Source organism: Myotis brandtii, unplaced genomic scaffold (assembly GCF_000412655.1).
Source record: "Myotis brandtii unplaced genomic scaffold, ASM41265v1 scaffold1213, whole genome shotgun sequence".
NCBI classification, from domain to species: Eukaryota; Metazoa; Chordata; class Mammalia; order Chiroptera; family Vespertilionidae; genus Myotis; species Myotis brandtii.
In genome coordinates, this window is record NW_005354228.1 from 184656 (window position 1) to 196628 (window position 11973).

The 11973-nt window shown below is 45.0% G+C and overlaps 1 protein-coding gene across 2 annotated transcripts in view; it reads left to right on the plus strand.

Moving 5' to 3' along the window:
• SLC9A4 (solute carrier family 9, subfamily A (NHE4, cation proton antiporter 4), member 4) overlaps positions 1-11973 on the plus strand; it is a 98492-nt gene that overhangs the window by 32035 nt on the left and 54484 nt on the right. For both annotated transcript variants that reach the window (XM_005858750.2, XM_014533070.1), the window contains 3 exons: positions 2181-2251; positions 3323-3484; positions 9727-9823. In XM_005858750.2, coding sequence (XP_005858812.1) covers positions 2181-2251; positions 3323-3484; positions 9727-9823 — 330 coding nt within the window. The remainder of the gene's footprint in view (positions 1-2180; positions 2252-3322; positions 3485-9726; positions 9824-11973) is intronic.

Consider the following 11973-nt stretch of genomic DNA (forward strand, 5'->3'; position numbering starts at 1 on the left):
CATCCAGCCCAAGCATATTTCTCAGTTCACCTGGGAAAACTATTTGGTTTCAAAGCCTGAGAACAATCTTCTGTGACTCTTTGTTCCACCTTCTTGGTTTTAAACTCCACCCTCTGAGTCATACTCCTTTTTACATCCAAGGTGGCCTGTTTGGAGCTCATTGATTTGATCAGCCTGTTTCTTGCCTGTAGAGTTTCGGGGATCTCAAAGCCTTCTTTATTTTGTCTTCCCTCTCTCTCTTCTGGTCCAAGCTGGCAGTGTTTCTGAGGAGAAAAGCAGAACCACTAGGAGATATATATTAAGACCTTTGTTACAAGGAATTGGCTTGTCTATTGTGGGGACTGGCTAGGCATGTCCAAAATCTATAAATAGGTCATTAAGTTCTAAAGCTGGGAAACTGCTTGTCACTCCAATACTAACTCTTCTGCCTTCCTCTTCCATAGTAAAGACTTCCATGATTATACTGGGCATGCGCTATAGCTTCTGTGCTCAAGTGGCAACCTCAGCTCTGCTCTTCAGGCCTTTCAACTGATCAAATCAGGCCCATGCACATTCTCTAGAGTCCTCTCTTTTACTTAGAGTAGCTGGTTCTGGACTTTAATCATATCTACAAAGTGCCTTCATTGCAATATCTAGACGGGTGTTAATAATGACTGGGACTTGCCTAGATAACCTGACACTTCAGAAAACTATCGCTGTGGCTAATGTGGAGAGTTGTCCTACTTGGCTCTGAAGTCCTTGTTCCAGTGGAACCTGGTCCCCTGCCCTTCCTGACGTTTGGTTAGAAAGGGGTGAAGGCTGCTACTACCTCAGCAGATGGCTCCGTGGTGGAGTTCAGTGAAAGTATCCACATCTGACAGAGAGGAGAGTGAAGTTGAACATGGCTTCTACCTCTTTATTTTATTGCAGTTCTATGCAATCGTGAAGGGATGTCATTCTATGTGGCTCCAGGGAATAAAAATGAGAATGACTATATGGAAGATATAGGGAAAGAGACTTCGGCTCAGTTAATAAAGAACACTCTGACTTGTTTCTTACGTGGCACACCCAAAGCTTAAATGATTGGGAACATGTGGCATAGATATTGTACAGGAGGTCGGAGCTCTGAGGGGATGATTGACTCAGGTAATTTTTAGGTTTCTCTCATCCTTGTGAATTCACGATGCTAAAGCTGGAGAAACTGCTGAAATCATTCCAAATCAGCCCTGAATTTCACGGCCAAAGTCACCTGAGGAAATAAAGCAATTAAATTTCAGAAAACCCAAATCAAAATTTTCAAAGTCATTTAAAAATATTCAATAGATGAGGATAAGGAGTATTTTAAAATAAGTAATGCTTTAACCTAATTAACAATTTTTGTTTCTATCTTTATCCCCTCTGCTCATTATTTTGAGAAATTGGAGATTATGTAGTTAAGACAATAGAAATTGGATATTTCTTTCTTATTTATTTTTCTCAAAAATGTTATAATTATTAATAGAATATCCATCATTAAATATTTCAGAATTAATTTAATATTTTAATCTATTTTGCAAAAAATTTTAGAAGCTAGTATAAACCTTAATGATCACAAATTTAAATTATATCAAGACTAATTTATAAATTTTTGAGATTATCCTTTTTTCCCTAAATTTCTATGAAAAATTTTTATAAATCAAATGTAGTATAACTGGCTTGGATGATGAAATGTAAATGCTGAGACAAAATGTCAGATAAAAGAATAGGGACATAGGTAAATTTTATTATTATATGTTATTATAAAATATTTGCAGTATTATATTTTAGAAACTGTATAAATTGGATAATATCATTGTCTTTTCTTTTGCAATGAAATTAAAAGTAATTATTTATTAGGCTTTATATCCATGTGATTTCAATAATGAGATATTTCCTAGATCATCCTAGAAAAATATGATGCAAAGGAAATGGCAAGTAACCTGTTTTCATTGCAAGTTATATGCATTATTAATGAACTTTTTTCTGCAGTCTTCCAATCATGAAATGGAGTTAAATCACTATGAAAAGAATGACACGTTTCAGTGGCATGAACAGAGTGGGAGAAGAGGCTGAGCTCCAAGAAATTAAGGCCTCCTTTGTGCCCGGGGTGCACCAGCGTGCCCTGTGTCTCTTTTAGCGTTAACCTTTCACCACCAATCATTTTCTCGCATTTGGTTTGGCAGCTGATGGATCACTTGAAGGCGGGAATTGAAGATGTGTGTGGGCAATGGAGCCACTACCAAGTGCGAGACAAGTAAGGAGACAGGGTTTCACTCTCTAGAAAGGATGTTGATGGCATGGGAACCTCCAAGGGTTACACTGAAGCTGAGCACAAAGCTAGAAGGAATCTAGAGGAGGGACCAGAAGACAAAGGGCCTGGGAGCGCGGCCGTAAAAGAAGCAGGGGAAATAGAAGGACTCTCAGACGTGCCGGTCGGGAGTGGAGGGAGATAACAATGTCAGGGAGCCATGTTTAGGATTAAATAATAGGATCTGTGTAAGATGTCTCAAATGCATTTCGGCACCCATTTTGGAATTTAGTCTCAGGTTTAATAGGAAAATTGGGGCTAGAGGTAAAGGTTGTGAGTCGTCAGAGTGTTTGGTAACCAAAGCCATGGGCGTGGGCGAGGTCACCGCAGAGGACGAAGCGGGGAAGCCATCTCCATGTGGCAGGAAGGAAAGAGAAGGGCGGGGGACCCCGTGGAAGGGAAGCTGGTGTCCAGGAGGCGGCGGAGGGCGTGGAGGAAAGGCCCCGTGCAGGTCGGTCTGATGAGCCTGCGAGGGGTTCACTATGACAGCCGGCCGCCAGGAGCGACAGAGCAGGTTCTCCTCCTGCGAGGTGTGTGGGTTCTCCCCTCCCCGCCCCTCCCCTTCAGTCGGCAGGATTGAAAGTGACCTTCAGCATAATGGGCAAAACCACTGCAGCCACAGGCCATGGAAACTGACCAGGTCTGGGTGGGAGAGGCCGGAATTACTGTCAGTACAGCTGCCACTGTTAAGCTATTAGAGTGAAACACTGGTTCAAAAGCCTCAACCCCTCATTCCTTCTCTTACAATTGGAGCTGAGCTAGGCTGGCCTCCCTGCTCCCGCTTACGCACCCTTTTTGTCCCGGCTTGTCCCTTGCTTTTGTTTTGTTGATTCTTCCTTTATTTTTAAAAAAATGCATTGATTATAATTTTTTTAAATGTGTTCAGCGGCTATGACTTCCAAGCACTGTCCTGGTGTTTCTCAGACTGAGTTAAGTAGTAGTTTGTTTTAAGAAAAATACATCGTTACACAACATGCACAGCAAGTACACATTTCCAAAGGTTGGCTTTGTTTTCAGGTTTAAGAAGTTTGATCACAAATATTTACGGAAAATCCTAATCAGAAAGAACCTGCCGAGGTCCAGCATCGTTTCCTTGTACAAGAAGCTGGAAATGAAGCAAGTTCTTGAGATGGCGGAGACCGGGGCCCTGAGCGCCACAGCCTTGTCCAGGCCCCACCAGTAAGTGCCAGCTGCGCCCTGGTCTAGGTTAGTTTTTCGTGTGTAAAATGTTTTGCAATTACAGTTTACTTTAAATATTATGGGTCTGAGTTTCAGGTGCACAGCATGGTGGTTAGACAACCATATACTTTACAAAGTGGCCCCCGATATTTCCAGTGCCCCCGACACCATGCGTAGATGTTATCACATTGTTGACTGCAATCCCTGTGTTGTACTTCACAGCCCTGTGACTATGCTGCTACTACCAATTTGTACTTTTTAATCCTTCACCTTTTTCACCAGCCCCCGCCCCCTCCCCTCCGGCAACACTGATGGAGACTTTCAGTGTCAGGGCTCCCAGGGGCATCCTCGTTGCTTTGCTTATGGGTAATCCTGGGCGGGGAAAGGTAGACGTATGAGGGAGGATTGTGAAAAACAGACCATCTTGCCGTTTTGTGGCTTGGTCACGATCAACCTGTTTCACCTAATTCCTAGAACTACCTTCAAGCAAAAGTTGCCTTCCTTGGAAGGGAGAAGCAAGTGAATGTTTAGAATTCTAGCATATTTTACAAGGCTTTCTCTTTCTAATTAGGTCTCTACCCTCTGACCCCTGTTCACTTGATTCTGCTAATCCTGCCATTGCATTCCTCCCACAGTCATTTTTCTTCCTCTCTTGTATGAAGTCAGCATTCTGAGGCACTAACTTGGATTTGGGGATGAGTGGGGCTAGCAAGAGGCATGATGGTTGGGAACTATTTTAAAAGAAAGCTGTGTTTACCATTGTGTCTAAGGCAAAAAAAAAAATCTGTGTGAGATTTGCCTGGAGTCTGTGTGAGACTAGCTTGGAGTAGGATTGGGAGGGGCAGGCTTCCTGTGAACCGGGCCGTAGGGAGTTGGTGGAGAGGCAGTGTGTGTGGAGGGGCAAGACCTACATAAGCCCAGCATTATAAGAAGATTCCCTTGGAAGCGTGGTGCTTCCATTGGAGCATCAGGAAACCAATTATCCTAGGAGCTGACTCAATATATTTTTTATATACTTTTATTGATATCAGAGAGGAAGGGAGAGGGGGGAAGAGATAGACACATCAGTGATGAGAGAGAATCATTGATTGGCTGCCTCCTGCATGCCCCACCCTGGGGATGGAGCCCACAACCCGGGCATGTGCCCTGACTGGGAATTGAACTACAACCTCCTGGTTCATAGGTCGACGCTCAACCACTGAGCCACGCCAGCTGGCTTCAATATTTTTTAAAGCTGTTTTAACTCTCTAACGTTTAACAAGAGCCCCTTCAATATCACAAGAATTAATTCACCACCACCCCCAGATGCCCAGTTTTCTTCTAAGAAATGCCTTCTGGTTTGAGCAAATTAATCAGAACGTCTATTTCGGGTGAGGAACCCCAGCCCCTCCACCTGATCTACTCAGTTGGTAAGGACACTTGATCATGAGCTTCACTAATGTCCTCACGTTGAGAGAAGAGCTAAGAATAGATGTTAATCAGATTGTCACCAACGTCTGAGTGTTATTTCTCACCCCTAGTGAGTGAGCAGCACCTTGCCTCGCTTCCATGGCCTTGTGTGAGCTCCCGGTCAGCAGGAAGCTGCCTGCCCATTTGTCAGCGGACTGTTTTGAGGTTGCTCAGTTTATGTCAGTGCTGCCCATTGCATGTCTTCAAGGAAACTGGGGAAGCTCACTGAGGAAGAGCTAGCAAGTGTGTGCATTGGTCGGGAGTGCTGAGCCAGGTGAGAGCCTGAAGCAGAAAGAACATTGAGTAATAGCGATCCTGTCCTTATTTAAGAGGTTGATACTTCATTCACCAGGGATTCTTTGCATTGACCTTTATTTCCTAACGAACTGCATTCAAATCCCATTAGCTTGATTGCTGACCTGCGGTGTGGAGGCAGGTGTAGGGAGGGGCACCCTCTTACCAGAGGCCAGTGTCCCCCGGGCCGGGCCTCATTTTGGGCCCAATCCTGTTCCTCAGGCACCTGTTATGTAAAAGCAGACGCAGTCCTGCCCTCATGGAGCTGGGTCATGACATTAATACAGAAGGGATATTAATAAAGTCAAAGGTCACACACTGATCATCCTAAAGCCTGGGAGCTATGCGAGTATAGAGGTACAACCACCCGGGGCGCTCTGACCTGCTCACTGGAGGGTGAGCGCTAACCCAGTGCCCAGCGGGAGGCTGGACAGGCTCCGGCAGGTTAGGCCTGGGGACTTCCTCCTGTGGTTTGCTTACCAGTTAGGTGAGCACTTGGTCTAGGAATGCTTATCTCAGTGACAATCAGTCTACCTTGAGCTAAAACTTAACCTGAATCTCCATGTTACACGGCTCTGGCAGAAACAGTGGCCCCCACTTCTGGCCTGAAGGAATTCTAAGCCAGCTTTATTGGGGGGGGCGTGGTGGGCAGGGGGGCTTCTGTTGAGGTTATGATTTTTTCCGGACAGGTTTAAAACCTTGACTCAAGATTGGTAAGAAAACCTTCTAGGTGAGAGACAAGTGCTTCCATCTATTGCCCGAACAGTGGAGAGGCTTTTTAAACTTATATTTAATTCAAGTTTAGTAGTGAAGTTACATTTATTTGATCTCATCAGAAATATGTCGGACACCAAGCAAAAAGGAATTCCGCTCCAAAGATCAAAGCAGCTAATTTCTTAATAAACAAACCTTCACACAATAATAGGAAAAAGAAATGTGTGTTCAGCTCACTTTTTATTATTCTGCATAAAATGAAAACAGCAAAATGCACATGTATTTTTTTAGAAGTTAAGCGATTATTCCACAAGAGGCTTAGATTTGCAAAGTGTGGCTTCAGGGGCACCTCCCACCGAAGCCGTCCACAGCACGCTGCACTGCTGTGGTTCCCAGGGCTTTCTCTGGTTTTACATGAACCTCAAAACAACCCTATGGAATAGGTAGAGTATTTCCTTGAATTATCATTTTAATGTGAGGCATCTCATTTTACCAGCGAGTAGTAAGCTCTTAGAAATACCAGAGGATAGAGGTTCAAATTGATTAAAACTGTGGAAGCTTTAAAAATTATTTGGTTAATATTTTAGAGCTATTGAAATATTTATAAATTTATAGGCATAGCAAACTACAACTCCACAACTTAAAAATATTATATTTTAAAATTTCCAAATAATTTTAATGTCATTTATAAAAAGTATAAAATTATTGTAGTTTAAATGTTTTTTATTTGATCACATGTTGACAGGCATAAGTTTAGCTTTATGCATTCTTATGCCAAAGACTCTGGAATGAAGACCCAATGCCATTTTCATTCTATAGTGGAGCCTTGTGGGGGAGTCAGGACTGCTCCGCCACTCTTCACTCCTTCCAAATGCTGGCCGTCTTGGGGACCTTCCTAAAGGTCACCCCAATAGTGTAATGGGAGAAACAGACATGGGCAGCCACGCTCACACGCTGTTGGGCACATTGTTCACTCAGTGAGCATGGCCTTTAGCATCTTAACATATTTCCCAGGGATTTTGTGCATAAAGCTATTAAGGGGATGGATTCTTCTAAATCAACCAGGGTATAATATTTTATTTGGGGGGAATTAATATTATGGCATGAATATAACATCTACCAGATCTTATATCTATATTACTTGGAATTGAAGCCTCTTTTTACATTATTCTAGCATTTTAAAAAGTTAGGAGAAATGTCAACCTTTTGTTTGAATACATTTAGATTCATACTTTCCCATTCAATTTTTGTTTGTTTGTTAATCCTCACCCAAGGATATTTTTTATTTTTAGAGAGAGTGGAAGGAAAGAGGAGAGAGAGAGAGACATGGATTGGTTGCCTCCCGCACATGCCCTGACCAGGGCCAGGACCAAGCCTGCAACCAAGGTACATGCCCTTGACAAGAATCAAACCCAGTACCCTCAGTCCGCAGGCCGATGCTCTATCCAACAAGCAAAACCAGTCAGGGCCCATTTGATTTTAATAGCCATGGAATTTCCATAGAACCTTTGTTTAAGGTGACAGAGAATTCTTTTATGGATAATGAGTGAAGGTTCAAATGACAAAGATCTTTCAGTTTACAGCTTTTCTTTTTTTTGACCAAGAAATTATTAACATTTCATTTTTCTAAGGATTGTATCTCTCCTGTACTTGTGATGTTAGTATTTCAGGGGTGATTCTGCTAATCGAGTGGCATGTGGAAAACTCCCGGTGTCACCGGCCCAAGTTAGCAGCTCATCTGTACAGCTTTGTGGCTGCAGCTTTGTGTGGATGAATGAGAGGAGTGAGAGAGGATGCCCTGGGGCCTGTACCACACATCCAGTGGCAGCCTGCACTCACTTTTAATTACGCTTGGCCCCTCCTAACGTGGTCAGTTATAAACCAAGGAGTGTGCCAAGTTAGATCCACTCTATCTATTTGGTTGTTTTATGATGCATACACAGAAAATGGAACTGTTTGATTAGCTGATTTTTCTGCTTAGCAATAGATTACTTCCACCATAATACAGGAATGTGTTCAGATTGTTGAAATGTGTGGGTGTATCTAAATCAGAATAAGTTTTATTTGAAGGACATTTAAACAGCTAAGTTGAAACGTCTTTATGATAATGTTCAGTTTACCAAGGGTGGTAACTGCATATCAATAGTGTTGACAGTTGTAGTGCTAAGCTATGGAGACTCTGGCTCAGCAATACTGCAGAAAGAGCATTCGTTAGTGTGCAGACAGCATTGCTCAGCACACCCTGGCATACTGTGGTGGCCAGTAGTCACATCTTTAACACTCTTACCAATTGAAAATTACTTACAGGACGTCCTTGCTATTTATGGCTATACTAGAGGCCCGGTGCACGAATGGGGTCCCTCGGCCTGGCCTGAGCCCTCTCACAATCCAGGACCCCTTGGGGGATGTCAGACTGCCAGTTTCGGCCCGGTCCCTGCAGACCAGGCTGAGGGACCCCACCGGTGCAAGAATTCGTGCACTGGGCCTCTAGTATGCATATAAGATCTTTGGATAATCTTTTCCTGCCCTCCCCCTCCCCCCTTCCCTTTGAGATTTATCAGTCTGTTTCATGTTTCCATGCCTGTGCTTGAGCGTCTGCCCCTTGGTGGTCAGTATTCGTCATAGCTGCTGGTCAAATGGTCACTTAGGTTTTTATATATATAGATAGCTACCAATGCTTGGGAAAATTGTTTAAAAGTGGCCCGTTTGGAAACTAGTAACTACTCACCTCTGTGATCAATTACCCTAAGACTTGCTTTGCAAGCAGCTGTTAGCACAATCAGAAGCGCTGCAGCCAGAGAGGGAAAAAAGAAGTCAAAACTCTGTAAGGGTTTATACCAAATGTTAAGGTAATAGTATTAAAACAGGAGGAAATAGTATTAACAGAGGGGTTTAATTCCTTTAGTGCTCTCTTTTTAGTTCTTATGTTCTGCAGTGAACATACATTACTCGTGCAATAGTAATAGAAATTACCTCCCCTAAGTTCAAATGACTGAAATCAGATACATTTCTCAATGTGATGTCATGACCTGGAAACCCTCAGAGGACAATTGTGCATTGAGGCTGACCTGAGCATGACTTGGTTTTTGAGCCCTCAGGGCGGTGGCCGGGGGGACTCAGGATGAAGGAAACTGTGGGGATCTGGTCTGTGCGGAGGCAGTGAGCAGTCAACTGTTTCAAGAATCTCACAGAGTCCCAGTGTCTCAGAACTGAGCTGGCTTTTTCATGATGAAAACGTCCCAATTCTCCTTGTAAAATATGATACTAGTTTCTTACAATGTCCTTACCTGAAGATAAAATTCCTAAAGGAACAATCCCAAGGTAGAGGTATTCATAAAGGCACGCATAACATGGTAAAGCTCTTAGCTCAGTGCTGCGGAAAGGTGGTGTGTGGAGAGCGCTGCCCACGAGCGTGGCTCACACCCACAACAAGCACAGGTCAGGTCAAGAACAGCCTTGACTGGGGAGTCTTATTGCTGTTGAATCGAATAGTAAAATATTCGGTTTGCATTTTATAGTATTTTTTAAATTTTTATTTTTCAATCATTGACTTTGTATTTTACAAACATGTTTGATCGTAGCAGATATGAAGGGAATAAAATGAGTTATATTTTCAACATAAAAGCTCAAAGGCATAGAAAGAAACTATTTTCAAAGTGAGTCAAGACATGCGATGCCCTCTCACAGCTGCTGAGAAGCTTCTGGAACTCCCACGAGTCCATGATACTTTCAGTCTCCCTCGCCAAGATGGGAAAATAAAGCCTGCCTTTCTCCAATGGTCCCAGGGCCCAGCGGACACAGGGAACCAAGAGGCTTTCCCCTGAAGACGTGGCGTCCATGAGGGACCTTCTGACGCACAACATGTACCAAGTGCGACAGAGGGTGAGTATGGCCGCCGGGCGGGCTGCTGCTGGCATCCCGGGGCCGTCTTTCCAGTCACCCCTGCCTCACCCTCCTCTCCAAGCAGCCTTTCTGCTGGACAACTGCTCCCTGCTTGGTGTGGAGAACAGAGCGCTAATTGTTATGCTTCTGCTGCAGAGTTGGAACCTGTAGTAGGAAAAGAAATGAAAATCCAGTGGCTGGTCGCAGGGGTCAGGCCCCTCCCTCCGAGGGCAAATGTGGGGCCAGCAGCCGCCACAGACAGGACAGCCCAGGCCGAGGTGGCTGCCTCCAGCTGAGCGACTGCAGCGGAGCTCAGGAAGCTGAGAGGGTTTGGCGAGAATGCTGAAAGCCTTCACAATAAAAAGGAGCTGTCTTGGGCCTATTAATTCTCAGCTTTGGGGAAAGGTGTAGCGTCCACCCCACACTTGGGAAGGCCAGTGGCTGGGCTCTTCTGAGACTTGGACTTGGTCCAATGAGAGGCACACCTGCGTCCTCTCACAGGAGTTTAAGTTTGAGGATTCGATTGAACTTCCCAAGTCTGAGTATGAGTATAAGCGAGTTGTTTATGAGGGCCTTGGTTTTGGGGACTATGTCATCAATCAGTCTTGATGGGACTGAAAAAATGATCTAGTAGAAAACAGGGAGTTGTTGACCTGACTGTGGAAGGTCACAGAACAACACCTGAGCCCGGGCCCTCTGACTGCTGCCCGCACTCCTCCCAGGTGGGCTCAGTTCACAGGGCGCGGGGCAGAGGGCTTCTAGCTTCCTGCGGGGAGGGCAGTGGTTGCGGGGCTGTGTCACGTGGTCTCTGCACCTGCTGAAGGAACACAGCGGAGCAGCCACCTAGCTCGCTCAGGGCACATGCGGCAGCTCCCACTCCTTCCAAGTGAAACTGTTTCGTCGAGTATCACATTCTGCCTTCGCCAAATAGTTAAGCACTTCCTGGTTTGAAGAATGTGGGCTATATGAGAGCCAGAGCCCAAAGCCTGCCTCATACTCAGCCTTTCCCCAGGGTGAAGAGGTTGGATTTAGGGAAGGCTCCAGAAATGGAGACAGAGCCCTGGGTCTGCAGCCGGTCCACACGGAGGCTAGCTGCTAAGCTCCCTTTGCTTCCGTGAGCAGTTACCAGGGAGCCACCACCTGCGTTTATCAGGGTGCCTGTCCAGTGTCCTCTGGGATCTCCCCCAGGCTGTGCCTGCCTTGTTGTCCCCACATAAGCAGGTGGGTGTGGAAAGTCACACGGGGAGACCACAAATAATAAACAGCAGGAGTTCCAAGCCTCCAAGGGGGCTTTTGCCTCCACTTTTGCTACTTTGAGAGAGTGGAACTTCCTTTCTTTCTAGGTCATGTGACTCCTCACCTCCTCCACGGTCCTCTTGCTCTCGTGGAGGAAATAGAGCTCTAAAGGTGCCACCAGAACAGCCATTTGACTGCTTTGTTCCTAGTGGGCAATCTACAGTTTTGAGGATTGTCACAAAAGGTGACATCTGTAGCCCTCCAGCCTGGGTGATAGGTCACCAGGCCCCACACAGGCTCACAGTCCCCTTCTTGGAAGAGGCCACCTTGAGAGTCAGGAGTCACATCTGGGCAGGGCCGGATGAGCACAGGGCTGGACTCTGAAGGATCCTAGGATGCAGTGGCTCTGAAACAGCAGGCCCTGCGGGCTCTGTTCTCCCTAGGAGCGCTCGGCTACTCCCGTTTGAAGCTATATGCTCAGCACATCTAGGACAAGGTCTTCACTGGGAGGGAGTTGAAGAACACACCCCTGGAGATTCTCAGGGGAACAACTGCAGCAGAAGTGCTGCGAACGCAGTGGGGATGGACACTGAGAAACACTCCACATTACACGGGAAAACATCAGCCTTCGCCCAGACCCGAGAATAAGTCACAGACTGATGGGCAGTCCCTGGGCTGGCCTAAATGATGAGGTCACACTCGGAATTTCAATACGCTTTATTTTCCTTTCTATTAAATTTATTGGGGTGACACTGGTTAATATGATCATATAGGTTTCAGGTGTGGGTTTCTATGTTACAAGATATGTATGTGTTCATCACCCAAAGTCAAATGTCCCACCACCATATTTATTTATTTATTTATTTATTTTTATTGTTTAAAGTATTGCATATGTCTCCTTTTTCCCCATTGAG